The sequence below is a fragment of the Rhinolophus ferrumequinum genome, chromosome 13 (genome assembly GCF_004115265.2).
Source record: "Rhinolophus ferrumequinum isolate MPI-CBG mRhiFer1 chromosome 13, mRhiFer1_v1.p, whole genome shotgun sequence".
NCBI classification, from domain to species: domain Eukaryota; kingdom Metazoa; phylum Chordata; class Mammalia; order Chiroptera; family Rhinolophidae; genus Rhinolophus; species Rhinolophus ferrumequinum.
The window spans coordinates 41,357,195-41,380,514 of NC_046296.1; the positions used below are offsets into that span (position 1 = coordinate 41,357,195).

At 34.7% G+C, this 23,320-nt stretch overlaps 1 protein-coding gene across 5 annotated transcripts in view; it reads right to left on the reverse strand.

Annotated features, from left to right (window-relative positions):
- Positions 1 to 23,320, reverse strand: part of PLEKHH2 (pleckstrin homology, MyTH4 and FERM domain containing H2) — an 89,083-nt gene that overhangs the window by 51,444 nt on the left and 14,319 nt on the right. For 4 of the 5 annotated variants that reach the window (XR_004424850.1, XM_033125226.1, XM_033125223.1 and 1 more), the window contains exons 3-8: positions 21,614 to 21,676; positions 11,026 to 11,175; positions 9,805 to 9,888; positions 9,126 to 9,207; positions 4,623 to 4,808; positions 1,898 to 2,859 (exon numbers count right to left, since the gene is read on the reverse strand). Coding sequence is in view for 4 of the 5 variants with exons in the window: in XM_033125226.1 (XP_032981117.1) it covers positions 1,898 to 2,859; positions 4,623 to 4,808; positions 9,126 to 9,207; positions 9,805 to 9,888; positions 11,026 to 11,175; positions 21,614 to 21,676 (1,527 nt within the window). In the remaining variant the exon portion in view is untranslated. The remainder of the gene's footprint in view (positions 1 to 1,897; positions 2,860 to 4,622; positions 4,809 to 9,125; positions 9,208 to 9,804; positions 9,889 to 11,025; positions 11,176 to 21,613; positions 21,677 to 23,320) is intronic. The other variant, XM_033125225.1, reaches the window with a different exon arrangement.

The window sequence follows — 23,320 nt, forward strand, 5'->3', positions numbered from 1 at the left end:
GCAGTTTCTTTGACAGTGTGATTGTGAGATACACACAAGAGAGACATACAGCAGAGTGGGCAGAACAGAAAGACATGAACATCAGGCAGTAAGCGGGAGCTGTGAGGCAGTTAGGAGCCATGAGAGAGTGGAGGAGTGGAGGAGAGTACTTAGCCGTAGCAAGAGAAGCAGAGAGTCGCTGGAGACAGGAGAGGAAGACAAGTTGAGCCCCTGGACCAGGGGCAATGGGTATCACCTGTTTTGAAAGAGCTGAATCATCACATGTCGTCCCACTAGAGTGACTATTGTATTTTGAGTGATATTCAAGTTCAATAAGGACAGACTATGTCTTAAATTCTTAAAAATCCTTAAAATAAACTCTCATAAATTGAGGTAACTCAAATACATCTCTTTTCCTTGAAACCTGAAAATACCCAATAAATAGAAATAAAACCTCAAACTTGGCCCGTTTGCTAAAAGGTTTTCGAAAAGCAATACTAGTTTTTCAGGACTGAATAGCTTCAGAAGATGAGAAGAAACGAGAAAGGCAAAAAAGTAGTAATATGGTTTGCCAACTAAAACAAACTTAAAAGCATACCCTAAATCTTTGAAAATCTCAACATAATAAAAGAAGCAAAAATTTCAACTCCTCGCTGCCTAAAGGGTAACATAATTGGAATTCCAGAGGTTCGCATGCCAGTAACATCCACTTTTAAAAAAATATCCAGAATTTAGTAATAAACTGTGGATGGTTTCATGTGGACACTGCAAGAAAATACTCTTCTGAAAAGTAAATAAGAGCAGACACGTCTTAAGGTCTGAATTTATACTAGGAAAATATGGTTGCCTTACTTTGCTTAAATTACATTGGTCTCTAAATAAAAAAAATAATAGCAGAAGATGATTTTGAAAACCAAAAAGTCCTGCAACCCAAATGTTTCTCAGGAGGCCAAAGGTTAAATTATGTCAATATATGAAGGAAAACTTAAATCCACAAAACTGATCATTCCACTATTCCACTTGGTTTCAAATACAGGAAGAATATTTTTTTTTTAATCTTGTGATTCCTAAGAAGAATCACAAAATTGATGGGGAAATTATTGTACTAATGGTTAATGTTTCAATGGAAGAAATTTCAATCTATTCTGGATATATACGAAAATGCATTCAGTTAAAACAACGGATTTATAAGCTCATCAAGAGTAAAATTAAATTTCTCTTAAAGCCAGTCAAGTAAATGATTGAGTTGGAAAAAACCAATGACCTACCACAGTTAAGTGTCCTGGTCAAGAATTCACCCGAAAGTATTACACAATTAGGAGGAACCTTTCTTCCCCACTCCTGATGTTTCCTTCCACATAGAGGGAGCTCCAGTTATTGAACACTCCTGATCTGTCTCCAACCATTCACTCTCTCCTCCCCAAGGTGGAAGAGTGGCTTAATGTGGTTGGTAAGCTTAGAAGGAGAAACTGGACATGCAGAGCTCAGCATCTTCCTTTGTCCTTTCTCTTGACAAGTAGCTGCATGCAGGAAACAACCATTTATTCTTGCTCTAGGTTGTACATTTTAGAGGGTTAGGGACTCACCGACAGAAGTCTGTGGTGGTCCAGTGCTACCTGGTGTATAAATATAGTTAATTCCAATGTCCAGTATTGGAAAGCTCCTCTGCCCACCAATTCTCTAAAATCAGTTTTATCAGTAATAACAATACTATTTTGATCTCTTATCTGTCTTATCCTTGTCTTATTTCTCAATTGATTCAGAACTCAGTGGGAAAGAGAAAGGGAAATTCTGAAAACGGAATTGTCAGAACAAAGCTGGATTTGAAAAGAAACAGAAAAGAAGTAAAGTAAAACCTGAAAATGAGTGTTTAGCAAAAAACGAGCATGCATGTGTTGCACAGAGCAATATAATTTACCCAGGAGGGAAAACGGTGCAGAGGAGGAGTTGGAGGTTTGCTGCAAGCCGCTTTCTTTGCTGAGTCACAGGGTTCCTGGTCATCTGAACACGGGGATTCCAGAGAGTCATAGGAAAACAATCCATCATCACAACTGGTGTCCATATTCTCCAAAATTTCTGTACTGTCGCCATCAACTAGATCAAGATCTGTTTCCTGAGGTCTCAGTGGTCGTATCATGCTTATAGCATTTCTGTTTGTACCAAACATCCTATCGGAACTTAACTGTGGCTGGCTTAAATGTCTTTTGGCCAGTGCTACACTTATACTGAAAACATTAGGAATCCTTAACTTTGGGGGTGGCAGATTTGATGAAGGCACTAATTGTGTTCCTTTTCCAGGGAGTAGGTTCGGATGCTTTGGCGTCAAAGCTGGGGTCAAAATAGGGCTTGGGGTGTTGGGCTCACTTGATGAAGATGAATAATCCAGTCTCTGAGACTGAAATTTCTTATTCAGTTCATCTGAGGAACTATCATGCTCCTTTTTCCTTGATTCACAGTTTCCTTTTCCGAGAGAACTATTCTGAGCTTTCCATTGTGCTTCCTGTTGCCAAGAATACAACTTCTTGTGCTCTGGTCTCTTTATGCCAAAAGTCTCTTCTTCAAATATAGAACTGCTGTCATCAGATGCTGTCAAATACGTCTCACTGCCCATTCTGCTACACTGGACCCCTTCCTCTGAGGTGTGACTTGAAAGGGTGGACGTGTACCTGGATTTGGATCTTCCTTTGCTCCCGTCTTCCTCATCAGAACTCCAGTCACTCACTGGAGCCCCAGAATTCTGGGATATACCACCATCTGTTACACAGCTTGTTCTTGTTTTCTGATTCTGGTCTGAGACACAAGGGGTTTGACACAACGTTCTCTGACCTTGGTGGTTTCCTTGAATTTGGTTATCGACAGACTTTTCTGGAATTTCCATTTCTAGAAAAACATACATCATAGTGGCATGTTGCCTTTAATAATATAATCTTTCTGTACATTTAGCTTTATGTAACTACATTGTGAAAACTGGAATTTTTGTAAGAATAGTTAATTTACATTATCTTTTTGTAGTTGTATGTCTTTTTTAAACCCAACTTTGGTAACTATAAACATTATGTAAAACATGGAGACCTAACACTTAAACAGAATAGTATCAAAATTAAAGTGCTTTTTACAAATAAATATGTTGGGGGGAAAATGACAATAGTCTAAAGAGACATAATAAAAGAAGCAAAATGTGAAAACGGGCAATGCTGACTATCAAAGAAAGCAGCTACTAAAAAAAAAGAACAACATTAATTCTATTTTAGAAGCAAAGAAAATGACAATCCTCTTTCAACTAAATTTCAAAATTATCATAAGTAAATGTAAACATAAATATAAAGCTATAGTTAAAAAACAAACTCTGTTCACAAACTTCAATACTTGAAAAATGCAAAACCATTGAGAAAACAGAAAAGCTTTCCTTCCTCTACTTTTGGTTTAATCATAACTACTAAATGTGTTTATATAATAAGAATAACTTTCTTTTAAAAATGTCTAGATATGGCTTATTTTTGTTTATAACATAATTAACAGAATAAACCATTGGCTGCAGAAACAGTAAACTAAAAATTTAGATTGAAGAGTACAAAAGGAATTTTGAAAACATAAAAACGTAGATATGATCTTCATAACTAAGAAAATAGAGACTAAACAAACTCTACAATTTGGTATCAGGCAATTTGTTAAATTTGCAAATGAGCAAGAACTTCAGTACAGGCAACCTCAGCTGTACTATTATACTCAACTGACTGCTAAAAAGTGGGAAAGGAATTAAAATGACTTCTCATTAAAAAAAAAATGCAAGCAACAGCATAAAAGGGAGTAGCAAAGGAGCCTTCTGATTGGAAAAACATTATGTAGTTTTCAGAATTTCACAATCAAGCATAGACTTTTAGGGCTATAATTTTTCTTCTTTGGAGGAAGGAATCGGGAACTGAAAAGAGAGAAGACACAAAATCGAGCCTCAATAAAATACTTGGGAGAGGTCATACTAGGTGGCAAAGTCAGCAACTGCACAACAAAGCACAATTTAGAGGGGCTATAAGACTAAAAGAAGGGTAGAAATCTGGACACGGGTCCAGGGTTTGAACATCTAGGTAAATATTTTCCTGTATGAAGCAATAAAGGGAAAATCAAAGCAGTTATGAAATTGTCCCCTAGTGTTCTTTTTCTTTATCAGTTTTCAACGTTATATTTAATATTAGGTAATTTTTAATATTTTCAGTAAATAATAGAAAGTTCATAATTCTAATCTGAAACACTAAAGTTAAAGCAATTACCTTGTAGGTACAACTAAAACTTTTAATTGTACATATCACTGCTACCTAATTCAGGAAAAAGTACTGAGAGAGGAAATCAGTTTCTCTTCTGTATCACTGGCAAAGACTCTCATAAAACATATAAAAATAACTAGATACAGAAAGCGAAATGCTGTATTATTCTTTAGAAATATTCTCATAAGACATGAAGTTGTCAAGAAAAAAAAATAAGGAACCTAGGATGAACCATCCAGACAGATTTTGTATATTTACCCTTTTGAGTGATGGAAGAATAAAAAATAAAAAAAAGGAAAATTAAGCTACATAAGGATTAATCATAGCAAATGGCTTTTTCCTTTTAAAAAAATGTCACAGCAAATTCTTCTAGTCCATAAATACCTTCTGTGTCTTTTCTTTCAGTGAACTCAGGTTCTTTAGATGGTATCTTGCTCATTTCCTCAGATTTTACTACTTGAGGAGGGCTCCTTGCTCGAGATAGAAAACAGCCAAAGGTCAAGCTGCTGAGGCGCTGGCCTTCTGAAAGCTTTGGTGTGGAAACACTGCATGATTTCTTCCCTTGAACTTCTGCAAGATCATTAATCAAGGTTTGAAGTTTTCCTAAGAGTTTGTTACACACAAAACCAAACCACATAAAAACTTGGACAAATCACTCTTTATACCAGGAAAAAAGCCTTAAAATCCTAAAGGTCATCATTTTTTTTTCTACTATTCAATTTATTTAAACTGAAAAAACAAAACAATTCATCTATCCACGACCTGTGGCAACCAGTAATCTGTTCTCTGTATCTATGAACTTGGTCTTTAAATTTTATTTATTTTTAGATTCCACATATGAGATCATATGGTATTTGTTTTCCTCTGTCTGACTTACTTCACTTAGCATAATGCCCTCGAGGTCCATCCATGCTGTTGCAACTGTCAAGATTTCATTCTTTTTTATGGCTGAATAATATTCCACATATATACCATAACTTCCTTCTCTCTTCACCCATTGATGGACATTTAAATTATTTCCACATCTAGGCTATTGTAAATGCTGCAATGAACATGGGGGTGCATATTTCTTTTTGAATTAGTATTTTTATTTTCTTCAGATAAATACCCAGAAGAAATATGCTGGACCATATTTTCAATTTTTTGAGGAACCTCCATACTGTTTTCCACAGTAGCTGAACCAATTTACATTCCCACCAACAGTGCACAAGGGTTCTCTTTTCTCCACGTCCTCGCCAACACTTACATCTTGACTTTTTGATAATAGCCTGTCTGACAGATGTGAGGTAATATCTCATGGTTTTGATCTGCATCCCCCTGATGATTAGTGTGATATTGAGCACCTTTTCCTGTACCTGTGGGTCATTTGTGTGGCTTCCTTGGGAAAATGTCTATTCAGATCCTCTGCCCAGTTTTTAATCAGGTTGTTTACTTTTTTGCTATTGAGTTGTATGAGTTCTTTATATATTTTGAATTTTAATCCCTTATCAGATACTTGATTTGCAAATACTTTCTCCCATTCAGTAGGTTTCTTTTTCTTTTTGTTAATGGTTTCCCTTGCTGTACAGAAGCTTTTTAGTTTGATGTAGTCCTACTTGTTTATTTTTGCTTTTGTTACTTTTGCTTTTGGTGTCAGATTCAAAATATCATTGCCAAGACCTATGTCAAGGACCTTACATAAATAAAGTTCATATTTATGCATGTATAGTAACATGGAATCATTGTCTAGCATGGCAGGCCAACGTTTAATATCTGGTTATGTTTTTTGAATGTTCAAAATATTTTTAACTGTAGAGTGAAAAAAATCTAATCCCTTTAAAAGTAGTTAGTTCTCACACAAAAACAAACTCAAACAAATTAAAAAAAAAACATAAACAACTTGAAAGTTACAGCTTCTTGCAAAATCAAGTATTGGTAAAAACCAGTTGAGCACTGGTAAAATTTGATTGTGTGGGAGTAAGGTTCTGGTTGTTAACACAACCAAAGGAAATTTAGATCATCATTGGAGCAAATATCACATGATCACGTAACAACATTTGCTTTTTCAGTTTTCAGTATGCTTTTCATAAGAAAGCAGATGGAGGGGCTTAGTCTATGGTGACCACAGTACGGAGAGCCTTAACCACTTCTTAATCACTTCAGAGAAAAAAAGGAGGGAAGGGCAGCGTCTAGATAGAGGATTTAAAAACTTAGTGGAGTGTTTATGCAAGTATCTAATCATAGGTTTAATTCATCTTCTAGGACTTGTAACATTGCTGCTTATAAGATCAATACCATGGAGATCCCAGTGATAGTAAGAAAAATTTTCAAGCAAATTAAATTCTTAAATCTGGGAGAGCACCAAAGGGTAAAATAGCAACTGATAATTCTGTATGATAGAAGAAAAAAAATCTTTATATAGTGTATACTTTCAGATGTATGTCTTATTATTTCCATGTTATCTCTCACAGAACTAATTCACAATAGTTTAATAATTATGTACATGCATATATATTTTTAAAGGACAGATGACCCTGGAACAACAGGGGTTTGAAGGACACGGGTCCACTTATATGTAGAATTTTTTCAGTAAATACCCGTATTGTTTTCCATCCGTGGTTGGGAGTCCTTGGATGCAGAGGGCCGACTGTATTCATTGATCTACCATTTCACATAGGGAACTTGAGTATCTGCAGATTTGGGTATCCGTACAGGGTCCTGGAACCAATCCCCCATGGATACTAAGGGACAACCTAAGTTTGGGGGTAGTCAAAAGTTATATGTGAATTTTTGACTGTGCAGGAGTCAGTACCCCTAACCCATGCAGATGTTCAAGAATAAACTGTTCTATATTACAGCTACATATGTGATATCTATTTTTCTCCAGTCCAAGCCTAGGTTCCCAGGATCAATACCCCTTAGTATATAAGACCTAAGAGACTGCCAATGAAGACTAGAATTAACAAGCTAAAAATATCAGGGAAAATAGCCTTTTCAGAGTGGGTTAAGTACATCCAGTCTATTCCAATGAGGGTAAACATCAGAGTGACCTGAAACTTTAATTCTAAATATGAAATTCTGGATAAACTATAGGAACACCTGTTTTTCATCATATAGATGGAGGAAATGTGTGATGTAAGAAATATGTTTTGGTCTTCATCCATGGTTCCTAGCACACAGCTTCTAAAACCCTTGGAATTTCCTAACTAAGAGCCATAAAGGTGTCTTTTGTTTCCATAACAAGCCCTTTTGACCAAATCTGAGTTTATGTTAATGAGGAAACTTTTGGAAAGCTGCTAGATAGCCTCAGGATGAGGGCTGGTTGCCAGGGGAACCAACCAAGTGATCAGAGGATTGGAAATTTCAGCCTTACCCTCTACCTGCTACCTCTGACCCCAGGGAAAGGGAAAAGGACTGGTGCTGAATTAATCACCAAAGGCCAATGCTTTAATCAAATAATCATGTCTATATAGTGAAGCCTCGATAAAAACCCAAAAGGATGGAGTTCAGGAAGCTTCCAGGTCGGTGAACACGTGGAGGTCTCATTCAGAGTGGACATGGAAGTCCTGTGCCCCTTTTCCTATACGTTGCCCTACACGTCTCTTCCATTTGGCTGTTCCTGAATTGTATCCTTTGTAATAAACCAGTAATCTAGTAAGTAAACTTTTGGCCTGTGTTCTGTGAGACGCTCTAGCAAATTATCAAACCCAAGGAGGGGGCCATGGGAACCTCCAATTTATAACCAGTTGGGCAGAAGCAGGAGTGACAATGTGTACTTGGGATTGTGTCTGAAGTAGGGGGATGGGATAATTTTGTGGGACTGAGCTCTTAATCTGTGGAATCTGATGCTAATGCCACGTAGGTAAATGTCAGAATTGAGTTAAATTTGTAGGAAAGCCAGTCGGTGTCCTCTAAAATACGAAAAATTGCTTGGTGTAGGAAAAACCCCCCCACATCTGGTGTCAGAAGCATTAAGTAGAGAAGGACAACAGAGGACTTTTTTCCCTTTACAAAATCATGGCAATGAGTATTAAGATACGGTAGACAAAATAATTTCATGTCCTATAATCAACAAACCCCCACGAAACCAGGAGGGTACTATAACGATCACCATTTTACTGATTTTAAAAAAAGAAAAATTCTGGAGCTATAAGACAGTTATTAAATTGCAGCACATTAAGGTTGACTTCAAAGCCCATGCCAGTATTCTTCCATTGCATTCTGCAAAACCCAGAGCTTTGTGAAAATGTCCTAGAGGCGGGCAGAAGAGGCATGAGTGAGGCCAAGTCTGCAGCATTCTGGACCCAAAACTGCTTTTACCTGTTTTATCTCTTGAGATTCTACAGAAAAAAAAAATATTTTAAGAAAGTTTCTCTTGCTTAATAAGTATGAAAACCACTATTCTAGGATATTGGCCTACTAATCCTACTGATTCACCTCCTCTTCAGCTCCATGTTACACTTGAGTGGCTATAGCCAGAATAGCGTGTTAAGTAAACTTCTATCTCTAACTCTGCCACCCATCTCGGCGTTGAAGTTGAAAAGAAAGTAACCCTAAGCACTGGAAAAGGCAAAGGATTTATTCATATTGTAAAAAATCTGCTCTACGTAGTCAGGCTGTGAGAGTTTCCATCACTGTTGATCACCATGACACAAGTGAACATAGAAAATAACATGACTAATATTTTTAAGCAGACCTGACATTAAATGTTGAAATCAGCATTATCCCCTTTGTGTTATTCGCTGCCTACCTGTGCTAACAGGGACATGCAGTTATTTAAATTTAAATCAATTCAAATGAAATAAAATGTAAAAGCCAGACCTTAGTTGTGCTAGCCATGTTTCAAGTGCTCAGTAGTAAAATTCGACATAGCCAAATAAATTCAATTAAGCTATCTTGGAGTCATACCTTGTAGTTTTGACTGTATTGTTCTTATCTCTTCAGTTTGGTTTTGGTTGATCAAACGAAGATTCTGATTCTCCAATTCCAGCTAAAAGAACATAATGGTATTCTGTTATACAGGAATAACACTTTTAAAATATATTAGTAAAGTATAATATTTAGAAAGTGTTAATACTTAACTACACATAAGCAAAATACAAAAGAACTGATAAGCAAATATCATATGAATCAAAATAGGTTATCAACCTAGATAATTATGGCTTCAATGTGTATTTTTTCCAGAACTAAGAGTTTTAAATGTTTTCACCCACTATGCCTTTTCATTATAAAATTATTTTAAACCAAATTATTTCAACATTTAGTCTTCCATATAAACTAAATGATGTGTACTTCTCAGATATTGAACACATAATTTTATGATATACATATTCTATAGTTAATCTAATTAGAACTAAAATCATCTAAGTAGAAAGCAGCTACTTACACTGATTCCCATGAGCCTATCAGTATTTTTCATTTTAGAAATACATCAAACATTAAAAGCTACCTATCTCATGTTTACCAAGAGACAGCAGCACCACCAACTGATCAGAATTTTGTTTTACTCAAATAATCGTATAGTCTGATGACTTAGCTATTTAAAAGGAGTAAAAGTACAGAAAAGGCAAAATATAGCGATAAATACCTCATTTAACTTAACTGTTACCCATTCTTTGATCTTAGCTGCTTTTTCTTCTATTATTTTAGCTTCTTGTATCCTTATTTGTTTCTGAAATAACATTAGCAATTTGTTTAGTTCAAATATAAGCTCACTGGTTTGGAAATGTTACATCATAAATAAAAAAGGCAAATCCACTCAACTTGTTTCCAAGTTAATACCTCTACCTTCAAATTACCAAATAGAGGGAAAAATGAGAACTGCCCAGCAGATACAATAAACCATAAAGGCATAGGCAAATATTACTAGTTTTAACAACTGCTATTCTCTTTTTCTGAAAGATCATCTACTGAAATCAATCCCCTGAGCTAATCAAAAAAAATAAACCATTTCTGGAAATGGTCTAGGGTTTATAACAGTGGGGGGGGTCAACCAGCTTATGGAGAAGAGAATCAGAATCTCCTCTGGAACATGGCTTTGTTTCTTCTCAAACACTAGCTTTTAAAGATTCAGAAAAAATGGAGTTCGAAAATCTCTAGCTCACATTTACCAACCTTAAAATCTGGTTATGGTCACAAAACTACTGAGAATGTGACTATCGTAAAAATCACAACCGGTGGGGGCTAGGGGTGATGAAAACCTTAAAACCACAGATCTAATAAACTACTGATCCCTACAGAAATAAAACTACTGAAAATAAACAACAATTTAACATATTTAACAATTTCATAGTGGCCATATGTAAGCAATGGTGAATGACGATTTAAGTAAATAATCTTAATGCAATATTTTTCTTAATAAAATTTTACAGCAAACTAAATACTTGATCTCAGTAAAGCAGTTTTGAAACAGTGCACACATTTCTAAGCAGACAGATTAGCATCAAACATATATTTAAGATATAATGTTCCATCGACATTTCCAACACCCTGACAATCTAAAGCAAAGATTTATCTCAAACATTCTAGAGACAGAAATGTCTGCCGATAACCAAGTGTTTTCAAGTGTTAAGGAGCATTGTCACATGTAAGTAAGGGTTAGTGCCTTGGAATCACCCAAGACTTAAAGGTGAAAGCCATTTTACATGCATCTTTCGCCAATAAATGTGATGTGATCCAATAGGTTGACCAAATAAGTAAGATTTCTGATCAAAACTTAGAAGTTTAGGTTCTTTGTTTTTAATCTTTGTGATTATGCATAAATAAATGCACATATTTAGAACTGTTTGATGATCAAATTCTTCCTAACCTGCTCTTCAAGTTGCAGTTCCAAGTTTTGGATGATGTCATCTTTTTCCTGTATTAGGGTCTCCAGATCTTGACACTTTTTATACAACCTTGTCTCTGATTCACTAGTTTGAATATTAGCTGCTTTTAATTTCTCTTCCATAACTTGTACCTAAATTCAGAGAATAAAATATTAAAATTATGCCTGTACTTAATTCGTCATAGTATTAAATTTACAATTTTATTTAACATGAAATAGGTTCCTAAAATGTATCATTATAAAAGGAAAATATTGAACAGCACATTGTAATGTATTTAACAATTATAAAGTCTGCACATTATTTTGCCAAGTGATGTTACCAACAGGGGACATAACAGATTCGTAGAATATTGCTATCACATAAAGTAATGTACATGTTTAGCAGAGCAATAATAATATGCAAAGTATTTCATACAAGTATAGAATCAGAAAGTTTCCAGCCCTAACTTTTTCATGTTTTAAACTAAGTAGGAGTATAAAGTAAGGAAGGTGAGTGGTGAGATAAGACTCAAATTGGATGACCTAGTATAGTAACATATTTGGGGGTGAGGGGAATGAATTTAGGTGAAAAAGAAACACATATGCCATGGAAAACAAAAGGAAAATAAAAGAACTGTAAGCCCCAATGATGGAATCATAAAAAATAAAAAAGTATGAATATCAAGATATAGGTAGGAGAATGTATTCAGTGAGGGTTTATTGATTTAGTAATTTAACAAATATTCAATGAATACCTGCCAAGTAGGTAGGGCTGTTCCAGGTCCTGGGAAGACATCAGTGAATAAAACAGACCCACAATCTCTACCTACATTGAAATTAAATTCTAATGGGTTAGAGAGATCACAAGTATAATAAAGATGTAAAAATCATATAGTACGTTGCACAAGATGATAAGAGTAGTGGGGAAAAATACAGCAAGATAAAAGAGTGTGCTTGGGGGTTGAATAGTGCATGAAATTTAATATCTAAGATATATTGGCTCTGCTTGGTTTTCCATTTGGCATATGAAATCTTAGGATATGTAAATGTTAATGATAGTAAGAAAGAAAATAAAGTACTGTGCACTCTATATAATATTAAGACTTGTACTGTATATACTCCAAATAGGTAAAAATGTAATTTTAGCAATGTTTCAGATTGTAGGGGCAAAAAAGAAGAATATGTAAAAGCATTTAAGAAATTAAAGATTATAGTTTTGATGAAAAATCTTAAACTATCAAAAACACCTTTGAAAAATCACAATAAGTCCTTACTTAACGTTTAAAACTACTTAACTAATGAGGGCTTCAAAGAGGATGATGTTAAGGTTAGTTTGGTTTTGCTCTTTTAACCATGAATACAAGGTTTCATCTGTGGGTTCACTGTATAAATATAAATTCAACTCAGAAGCCAAAAGTGTCCTATTTAAATACCACCCACATAGCTGAAAACTATGAAAATAAAAGAAGATCATACATAAGAGAAAACGGATTCCACTATCCAAATGATAATTTTAAGAGTTTGATTTTTAAACATAATACAGCAGGCTTTCTGCAGGAACTGCAGATGCAGAGGTCAAGGACAAAGGTCTACATTAGAGATGCTGCCATGAAAAACAGCTGGAGCAGGACACAGAGCTGGGCAGTCAATACCAAGGATCAATCCTAAGATGGTACAGCCAGTTCCACACAGGGCATTCTGTAGCTTTTGAAGCAGAGAGAGAGGAGCAAACATCACAGTATTCACCAGCCTTCCTTGGTAAGTGGTATGAACAAGAAGTCTACATACATAAAAGGTAAGAGGCCTATAGAAAAACCAAGCAGCCTTTTAAAATACCTTACCATAAGGCCATGGAAAATAGCCCAGTTCTTTCTCAATTCATTAACCTGAACCCTATAGGAATTTTAACTACTCAAAGACTGGCCAATAACAAACATATATGAATTCAAATTGGTTGTTAAAGAAACTCTTGCCATTGTCAATACGTGGATATCCTCCAGTGAGGACTACTTCACGCTTTTAGGCCACCTTTCCCCTTTACTTCCAGGAGAGCCTCTGGTTGCATCCACCTACCTAAGCACACTCCTCAGCCACTTCTCCAAAGCTTTTGTGGAGTCTAAGGTTCCTAAGCTATTGCACAGTAAAGGGTTAATTCAGCAGCCGGGGTGTTCACACCTTTTCCAAAGAAAGGATGGGCCCTTGACTGGCTCCTGGGAAATAACCTCTGAGCCCTTCAAATATCCTGCCTGATAAGACTGTCCTTATGTACCTGAGATATTGGGCCACATCAGATAGTTTATACTAACAATTCAATTGATGGTGGGTGCCTTCTTTGTTCATTCACCTGGGGTCCTAGGCCATGCTGTATCACTTTGACCTCTGGAGGGGCTGGAGACTGAGTAGCTACGGTCAGTCACATGTGCATTCCATGCCTACGAGACTGACCCCCTGGCCAATAAAAATTCTGGACACCAAGGCTTGGATGAACTTCCCAGGTTAGCGATACTTCATACCTGTTGTCACACATCATTGATGGAATAATCAAACACATCCCTTTTGTAACTCTGCTGTGAGAGGGCAACTGCAAGTTCATACCTGGTTTCTCCTAAAATTTGCCCTATGTGCACTTTTCCTTTGCTGATTTTAATCGGTATTGTTTCACTGTAATAAACCATAACTGTGAAGATAACTGTTCTTCTGGGTTCTGTGGTGACTCGTCAAACCTGAGGGTAGTCTTGGGGAACCTGACACAACTGCAATATATTTTCCATTTTCCTGCCCATACTGAAGAAGGAAGGAGATGCAAATATTGTTCCCATTGTAAATACCTATATCAACATTTCCTTCTTCTCATTTCTAACCTCATCAACCCCCACACAAGTAATTAAGATGCAACTGTATTTTTGAGTGAGAGCTGAAAGCTTCTATTTCTATCTATATACTGCAATGGGATGACGAAGATACCTGGTCATCCAAAATAGAAGGAAGAAAGGAATTTTAGGAGCATTTTGAATACCAGACTATTTTGCAGTTATTTAAAATTTATTGCAAATTAATTAATCATTCTAATCATCTTAAACACAACTATTTTGGCATAGAGCTTCATAATTTATGTACTTAGGCCAGATCCATTCTCACTGAAGATGAAAATGAAACAGCACTGGATAAAGTAGTTTTCCATGTAATGAAGTAACTCATCACAAGGTCCTGGAGAGTAGGACGACCGATTAGTAATTATTTAATAAGAGCAAAAAACTGACTTGGATTACAAGAACCAATTTTACAGAAAGGCAGATCAGCTCACATATTAGAATGGTCAGAGGGAATTTTATATCCAGCTCCTACCAAGTCTGAAGCAAACGCAGGTTAAGCGATTGAACTCAGGAGGACAGAATAAAAACACAAACTTCTACAGAAGAAATTATTTCCCCTCTTTGGTTAGCATAATATAGGGTGGTAGATTGGAAAATGCACCTAATCCGATACTTGAGAATTAATTCTGTGTATCAGTGTCTTCCAAATGTACTATTTGCTGATCTTCTTTCTCACAAGAACACCGCGAAGTAGTAATATGTTCTTTGTATATACTGCTTTCAAAACTTGGGAACCACAACAATAAAAATGTATTACAACATTAAGTACAAAGATTGCCAAGATTTCTCTGGAAAAATGTGTGATTTTTTCTCTGTAGTGAACTTATTTAATGTTTATGCAGGTGATGCCACTCATTAATAAACAAGAAGGAAAATGTACAAAGCTAAAAAGTGTAGAGTTGAACTTGTTTCAGCTGACTACTGCTTTTAATAGTGAAACATTCCTTTTTGGTTAATATAAATACAGTTTAAGTCATAGGATATGGCTCAATGACAAAGGACAAACTGAATTTAAGCAACACAAACAGCAGATAGGCCACAGTCCCATGGAAACTGTTAAAGATAGCAAAGGATTCAGTTACTCTAACTTAATAATATTTACTTAATCTTGTGAAGGCCAAAAACAGTTGATACAATTGGTGCCTGAGAATTCATCTGCTCTCTATATTTCCTTTTAACTTTTATATCCATTATAAAGTATTTAAGAAAAAAAAAACTTCGGAAGCATAAAAAATGGGTGCTGAATAAATTTTTTTTTTAATCAGTTTCAGGTGTACAAAGCTACATAATAGTTAGACATTTACACCCCTCACAAAGTGATAACCTCCCCAATCTACTACCCTTCTGACATCATATATAACTGTTACAATACCATTGACTATATCCCCTATGCTGTACTTTACATTCTGTAAATTCTGTGTGTGTGTGTATATATATATACACACACACACACACACACACATATATATACATGACTGTGTGTATGTATACATATTTAATTATAGTTGACATTCAATATTATTCTACTTCAGCTTCAGATGTATAGTGCAGTGATGAGGCATCTACACAGTCCATGAAGTGATCCCCCTGGTAAGTCCAGTACCCATCTGGCACCCCACATAATCTTTACAACATTATTGATTATATTCCCCATACTGTATTACATATCCCCATAAATGTATTGTGACTACCAATCTGTACTTTCTAATCCCTTCACCTTCTCTGCCATCCCTAACCCCCTCCCATCTAAAAACCATCATTTTTTTCTCTATATCTCTGAGTCTATTTCTTTTTTCTGTTCTTTCGATTCCACGTATAAATGAGATCATATGGCATTTGTCTTTCTCAGTCTGACTTATTTCACTTAGCATAATATTCTCTAGATCCATCGATGTTGTTGCAAATGGTAAGATTTCATTCTTTTTTTTATGGCCGAGTAATACTCCAACCACAGTTTCTTTATCTATGGTATTGATGGGCATTTTAGTTGTTTCTATATCTTGGCTATTGTGAATAGTGCTGAAATAAACATAGGGGTACATATATTTTTTTCAATTAGTGTTTTGGATTTCTTGGATAAATACCCAGGAGTGGAATTGCTGGGTCACAAGGTAGTCCTATTTTTAATTTTTTGAGGAACCTCTATACTGTTTTCCATAGGGGCTGCACCAATTTGCAATCCCACCAACAGTGCACGAGGGTTCCCTTTTCTCCACATTCTCACCAATACTTGTTGTTTTGTTGATTGATGATAGCCATTCTGACATGAGTGAGGTGGTATCTCAGTGTAGTTTTATTTGAATTTCTCCAATGATTAGTGATTTGTTGATTTATTGATGATAGCCATTCTGACATGAGTGAGGTGGTATCTCAGTGTAGTTTTATTTGAATTTCTCCAATGATTAGTGACATTGAGCATCTTTTCATATAACTGTTGGCCATCTGTATGTCTTCTTTAGAGAAATGTCTCTTCATGTCCTCTGCCCATTTTTTAATTGTGTTGTTTGTTCTTTTGGTGTTGAGCTGTATGAGTTTTTTTAATAAATTTTGGATATTAACCCCTTATCAGATGTATCATTAGCAAATATCTTCTCCCATTCAGTAGGATGTCTTTTTGTTTTATTGATGGTTTCCTTCACTATGAAAAAGCTTTTTAGTTTGACGTAGTCCCACATTTATTTTTTCTTTTGCTTCCCTTTCCCGAGGGGATATATCAGTAAAAATATTACTAAGGGTAATGTCTGTGAATTTATTTCCTATATTTTCTTCTAGGAATTTTATGGTTTCAGGTCTTACATTTAAGTCTTTAATCCATTTTGAATTTATTCTTGTATATGGCATAAGAAGGTGGTCCAGTTTCATTTTTTGCATGTATCTGTCCAGTTTTCCCAGCACCATTTATTAAATAGACTGTCTTTACCACAGTGTAAATTCTTGCTTCCATTGTCATAGATTAAATGACCAGATAGGCATGGACTTTTTTCTGGGCTCTCTATTCTGCACCATTGATCTATGTGTCTGTTTTTATGCCAATCCCATGCTGTTATGATTACTATACCCTGGTAGTATGATTTGATGTCAGGTAGTGTGATACCTCCACTTTGTTTTTATTTCTCAAGATTGCTGTGGCTATTCTGGGTCTTTTATGATTCCATATAAATTTTATTTGTTCTAGTTCTGTGAAAAATGTCACTGGTAATTTGATAGGGATTGTGTTGAATCTACATATTGCCTTAGGTAGTATGGACATTTTAACTATTAGGTTGGTGCAAAAGTAATTGCAGTTAAAAGGTTAAAAATAATCGGAAAAACCACAATTACTTTTGCACCAATGTAATATATTAATTCGTCCTATCCATGAGCATGGTATGTGTCTCCATTTATTTGTATCTTCTTACATTTCTCTCTTCAATGTCTTATAATTTTCTGAGTACATGTCTTTTACTTCCTTAGTTAAATTTATTCCTAAGTATTTTACTGTTTTTGAAGCAATTGTAAAAGGGATTGTTTTCTTAATTTCTCCTTCTGATAGTTTGTTATTGGTGTATGCAAATGCAACTGATTTCTGAATATTAATTAAGTATCCTGGTACTTTACTGAATTCATTGATCAGTTCCAATAGTCTTTTGGTGGAATCTTTGAGGTTCTCTCTATATGATATCATGTCATACAAATAATGACAATTTTACTTCCTCCTTTCCAATTTGGATGCCTTTTATTTCTTTTTCTTGTCTGATTGCTGTGGCTAGAACTTCCAGTACTATGTTGAATAAAAGTGGTGAAAGTAGGCATTCTTGTCTTGTTCCTGATCTTAAGGGGAATGCTTTCAGCTTTTCCCCATTAAGTATGATGTTACCTGTGGGTTTATCATATATGGCCTTTGTTATATTGGGATATGATCCCTGTATTCCCACTTTGCTAAGAACTTTTATCATAAATGGATGCTGGATTTTGTCAAAAGCTTTTTTTGCATCTATTGATATGACCATATGAGTTTTATTTTTCATTTTATTAATGTGGTATATCATGTTACTTGATTTATAGATAGTGAACTAACCTTGCATACCAGGAATGAATCCCACTTGATCGTGGTATATGATCTTTTTAATGTATTGCTGAATTGAGTTTGCTAATATTTTGCTGAAGATTTTTGCATTTATGTTCATTAGGAATATCGGCCTATAGTCTTCTTTTTTTATAATGTCTTTATCTGGTTTTTGGGATCAGGGTAATAGTAGCTTCATAAAATGAGCTTGAGAGCCTTCCCTCCTTCTGGATTTTTTTGAATAGTTTGAGGAGAATAGGTTATAATTCCTTTTTAAATGTTTGGTAAAATTCACCTGTGAAGCCATCTGGTATAGGACTTTTGTTTGGAGCTTGTTGATTACTGATTGAGTTTTGTTGGTAGTAACTGGTCTATTCAGATTGTCTGTTTCCTCTTGATTCAGCCTTGGAAGATTGTATGCTTCTAGGAATTTATCCATTTCTTCCTGATTGGCTAATTTGTTGGCGTATAGTTGCTTGTAGTATTTTCTTAAATTTTTGTGTATTTCAGTGGTGTTTGTTGTCACTTCTCCTCTTTCATTTCTAATTTTATTAATTTGGGTCCTCTCTTCTTTTTTTTAATGAGTCTGGCTAAAGGTTTGTCAATTTTGTTTATCCTTCCAAAAAGCCAGCTCTTGGTTTCATTGATCTTTTGTGGGGTTTTTTTTGGGTCTCTATTTCATTTATTTCCACCCTGATCTTTATTATTTCCTTCCTTGTGGGCTTATTTTGCTGCTCTTTTTCGAGTTCCCTTAGGCATAAAGATAGACTGTTAATTTGAGATTTTTCTTGTTTCTTTAGGTAGGCCTGCATTGCTATGAATTTCCTCTTAGGATTGCTTTTGCCACATCCCATAGATTTGGGATCATTGTGTTTTCATTTTTGTTTGTCTCAAGGTATCTTTTGATTTCTTACTTAATCTCACTGTTGACCCATTCATTATTCAGTAGAATGTTATTTGGTCTCCATGTGTTTGTGTGTTTTCCAGTTTTCTTCTTGTAACTGATTTCTAGTTTGATAGCACTGTGGTCAGAGAAGAGGTTTGATATGATTTCAATCTTCTTAAATTTATTGAGACTTGTTTTGTGGCCTAGCATGTGGTCTATCTTGCAATATGTTCCCTGTGCACTTGAAAAGAATGTATACTATGATGCTTTGGGGTGAAATGCTCTAAAAATATCGATTAAGTCCATCTGGTCTAATGTGTCATTTTAGGCCACTGTTTCTGTATTGATTTTCTGTCTTCAGGATCTGTCCACTAGTGTCAAGTCCCCTACTATGATTGTGTACTGTTGATCTCTGTTTTTATGTTGGTTAATATCTGTTTTATATATTTAGGTGCTCCTATGTTGGGTGCACGGGTACTGAATAAATTTAAAGTATTGTTACAATAAAGAAATATGTACCGATTTCACTAAATTGTACAAAATCTAGGAGATTTTTAAATCTCACTTTTTTGGGGTTGTGGGGGTTGATTTAAGGCAGTCTGTCTAGAATAACCAATAATGTATTGGTTACTGCTTAAAAATGTTACTGCTTAAAAATGTAGCACACAGAATTAAATAACTTTACATATGGTATCCTCAAAGGACAACTTCAAATAAAAAATTCTTCCTAATAACTTATCAAATCTGTGGTTGAGCCCTGATGGCTAATACTGCCATGGTTTGCTTCCCTTGAATTGGCAGTGGGGATTCTTTTTTTCTCTCTTAAGACCCAATGAATCAGAGAAAAATCCTGAAAAATCACAAATAAAATACACTTAATTTAGTTTAGTTTTCAGAGATAAATCAATTTGCCACATATATGAATTAACTATTTTAACTTAAGAAAAGGCAAAACAAAGCTATTCTCAGTCTCTTTCCCCCCCCCTATAATATGAGCACTTAAAGGAGACAAAGAGAGGTAAGGGGGAGACAGGGAAGAACAGGTAGAGAGACATATAGAGATAGCCATGGGTATAGAGGTAAAGAAAGATGTCACCAGGAAAAGCCAAAATCAGAAAGGAAAAGACAAGAAGGGAGACATGAAAGTCAGAGAGGTAGATAAACAAATGTGTGCTGCAAGGTGTGGGGCTAAACTGGGACATACATGTAGGGCCCAGCACAGAAAAAGACATGTGGTATAGAGTGGCATAAATATAAGAGTCTTTCATAGGCTATAAGTGACCTTTCACGATTTTACTTTTAATTAGTGGCTTTTTTTTATAGATAGAAGTGGAGATACTTTTTGGTCCTATCAGTTACAGAATATAAAAACTAAGCACAGCATAGATCCTTACCATTACTACCAATACTTCTACCAATACCTAAATATGAGGTTTCAAATAAATATTGGTAATTTTTTAATGTATTTACTATTTAATTTATTTTTAAAGTAGCTTTTAAAATTCTCATGGGTGAAATAATATGATGTCTGGAATTTGTTTGAAAATAACTCAATGTGGGGTGGGAAGGGAAAAACCAGATGGAAGTATAGACTAACCATAAGTTGACTAATTATTGAAGTTGGTAATAGAGGTTCATTACACTATTTTCTCTACTCTTGTAGTGGTTGAAAGTTGGTGAAATTAAGTTCTAAGATTTTCTTTTCAATTATTATTAATTTAAGAAAATCAAGGATTAGGTTAGACTGGGTTTATTTAGAGATTTGTCAAGCGGGAGCAGCTGGTTAGCTCAGTTGGTTAGAGCGCGTGCTCTTAACAACAAGGTTGCCAGTTCGATCCCCACAGTTTGAGCCACTGTGAGCTGCGCCCTCCACAACTAGACTGAAACAACTACTTGACTTGGAGCTGATGGGCCATGGAAAACCACACTTAAAAAAATAAATAAAAGTTTAAAAATTTTTTTAAAAAAGTAAAAGAAATTTGTCAGGCCACTAAAACAAGCTACTGTGTGAAGTTAAATCTTTTAGGTGAAAACAAAATTTGGTAGTACTGCAGTCAAATACTACCAAATATAAGAAATTTAATATAAACTTGTTGGAAGAAATAATAATTTTGAAATTCTTGCCTTTATTGAATCTGACTGAGATCTTTTCATAAATGTGAAGCTATGGATCTAGGAACATTAGACAAACTTTAAGGTTGATAACCTCATCCAAACTACTCATTCTATTGTTGGAAAGGCTCATAAGGGTTAAGTGACTTACCAAAGGTTTGACTTTTCTCCCCCATACCTATTAACATATTAAATGTAAAATTTTATATATTTTTCCTAATATAACTCTAAGCATTGTTTCACATTAGTAGTATGTATCCTTGGTAATAATTATTTTTAATTGTTTAATGCTTCATGAAGTAGATATCATTCACTTATTTATTCTTCTATAATATGACATTCGTATGACTTCCAATTCTTTATTACTATAAATAAGGTTGCTATGAACATTATTTATATACAAAACTTCATTATGGTTAGGATTACCGTAAAAGTCATATTTGATTTTCTCAAAAGACAAGACTTCGTAACAAAAGCATGTTTGTCCTTTTGAAAATCTGTTAAGGGGCAAAATAAAGTTATATTCTCCATTTACTCCGTGGCTCCAGCTCATGAGCAGTCAAAATGCTAAGATATAGAAGAGGGCTGAAGACTATTTTGAGGACGGTTTTGGGCAAAACAATGTTTATATTGGTAGAGGCAGAAAGAGAAATTTTTAACTAAAATTTACCCTACCTGTTGAAAAGCTTTTTCTGCTTGCCGTTCAGCATCAATAACTTGTCTCTCAAGCTGTTGCATCTGTAAAGTAAGGAAAAACACAAATATATGTATATATACTCGAATTTCCCTTTTGAAAGGGATTTAGAAATCTCACAATGTTATCAAATTCTTTAAGACTATTTAAAGTAGTTCAATGGGTATGAATTACATACAATTTATCACATTAAAGGCTTTCAATGCATATTTAAAAATTGATCAAACAAAATACCAAAGGTTTGATACTTTTAATACAATGTAATATACACTGTAAGAGTGTTCATCAGTAGACTTTTCTTCATTGGACTATAAATTAAAAATTACTGGTCAACATATAGGAAAAACAATATATTAAATTTAAGAGACTAGTAAGACCTCAAATGTCATACTTGATTTTTTTTATCAAAAAGTCACAATGATGAGAAGGATCTATCTCATCCTATACCTTCTAATGGATTTATACAATATTTAGTATCTTCTAGTATCCATCAAAGCTGAATAACTACCTAAATTTCAAGGGCTTGAGTGAAAGTTTAAATTGAAGTTGCTGTTTTTTGTTCTAGAAAACACCCAGTTTCTAAAGAGTGTTCTCTAAAGAAAGATTAGTGCTGGCTATCCTAACAGTTTAAGCAGTTCCTGCTCTTATGCTCAGAGCTCCACTGCTGTTGGTTTCCCATCCTTTCCCTCACCAAACCCCACCACCACAATGCCACTTTACACAGAGATTTTTCTTTAAATTATCACCACCTCTCTAAGGTTTCTTAACCACTTTCAGTTTCAATTTCTATTATTACCATATGAAGAATTTATGATTGCCTTTATTTTTTAAAAAAAGTTAAGAATAACCACTTAATAGAATTGTAGTCTGTAGCTTCAAAAGTATCGGGGGTTGGGGTAGCAATGGGAGGGGAGAATTAAAGAAAACTTCAACAACATGATATATAGGAACATAATATATTTTTTATTATTTCAGACATAGTTAAAGAGATTATCCCACTAGTTGGATAAAGAAATAAGTCTAGCTCTATACTATTTAAAAGACCATACTTGAAAAATGTAATTAAGAGATAAAAGTGAAGGGACAGAAAAATATACCAAGCAAATATTAACTAAAAGCAGTATCAAAATCAGACAAAATAGACTTTAACACCAAAAGTTTTACTAGCAATAGAGTCAATCGTTGAAAACGAGGCAATTCATCAAGAAGATATAACAATCCTGATCCTGAATGCACCTAACTTCAAAATATGTAACCCATAAGGTTTGATTCTTTTTGATATACTCTGAAAATACAAAATAAATTGTTGTTTGGTTTAGACAGTGGTTTCCATGGAAACATCCTATTAAGAAGAGGTCCCCTCCAAAGACTGAACAAGTCCATTTACTTCAACATTTTAATTTTTCTGTTTGTTTTTAGGTTTATCAAAGTCATAAATACACATGAGACATCAACTAGTTCCATCGGATTTATGGATAAAAATAAATGCACTCTTTTAGTCGATTCTCTTAATATTTGCTTTCACATTCTAAATAACAAGCAACTATTTCTGTTGAATTTTTTAGTTTAGTAATTTCTTACTTCCTTCATGGAGAATGAGGATGTAGCTCTTTGATCTTCTTGCCATAAACACAGATACACTCTTATTCTTCCAATATGTTTATATCTTACCTTTGGTTAGATTATTA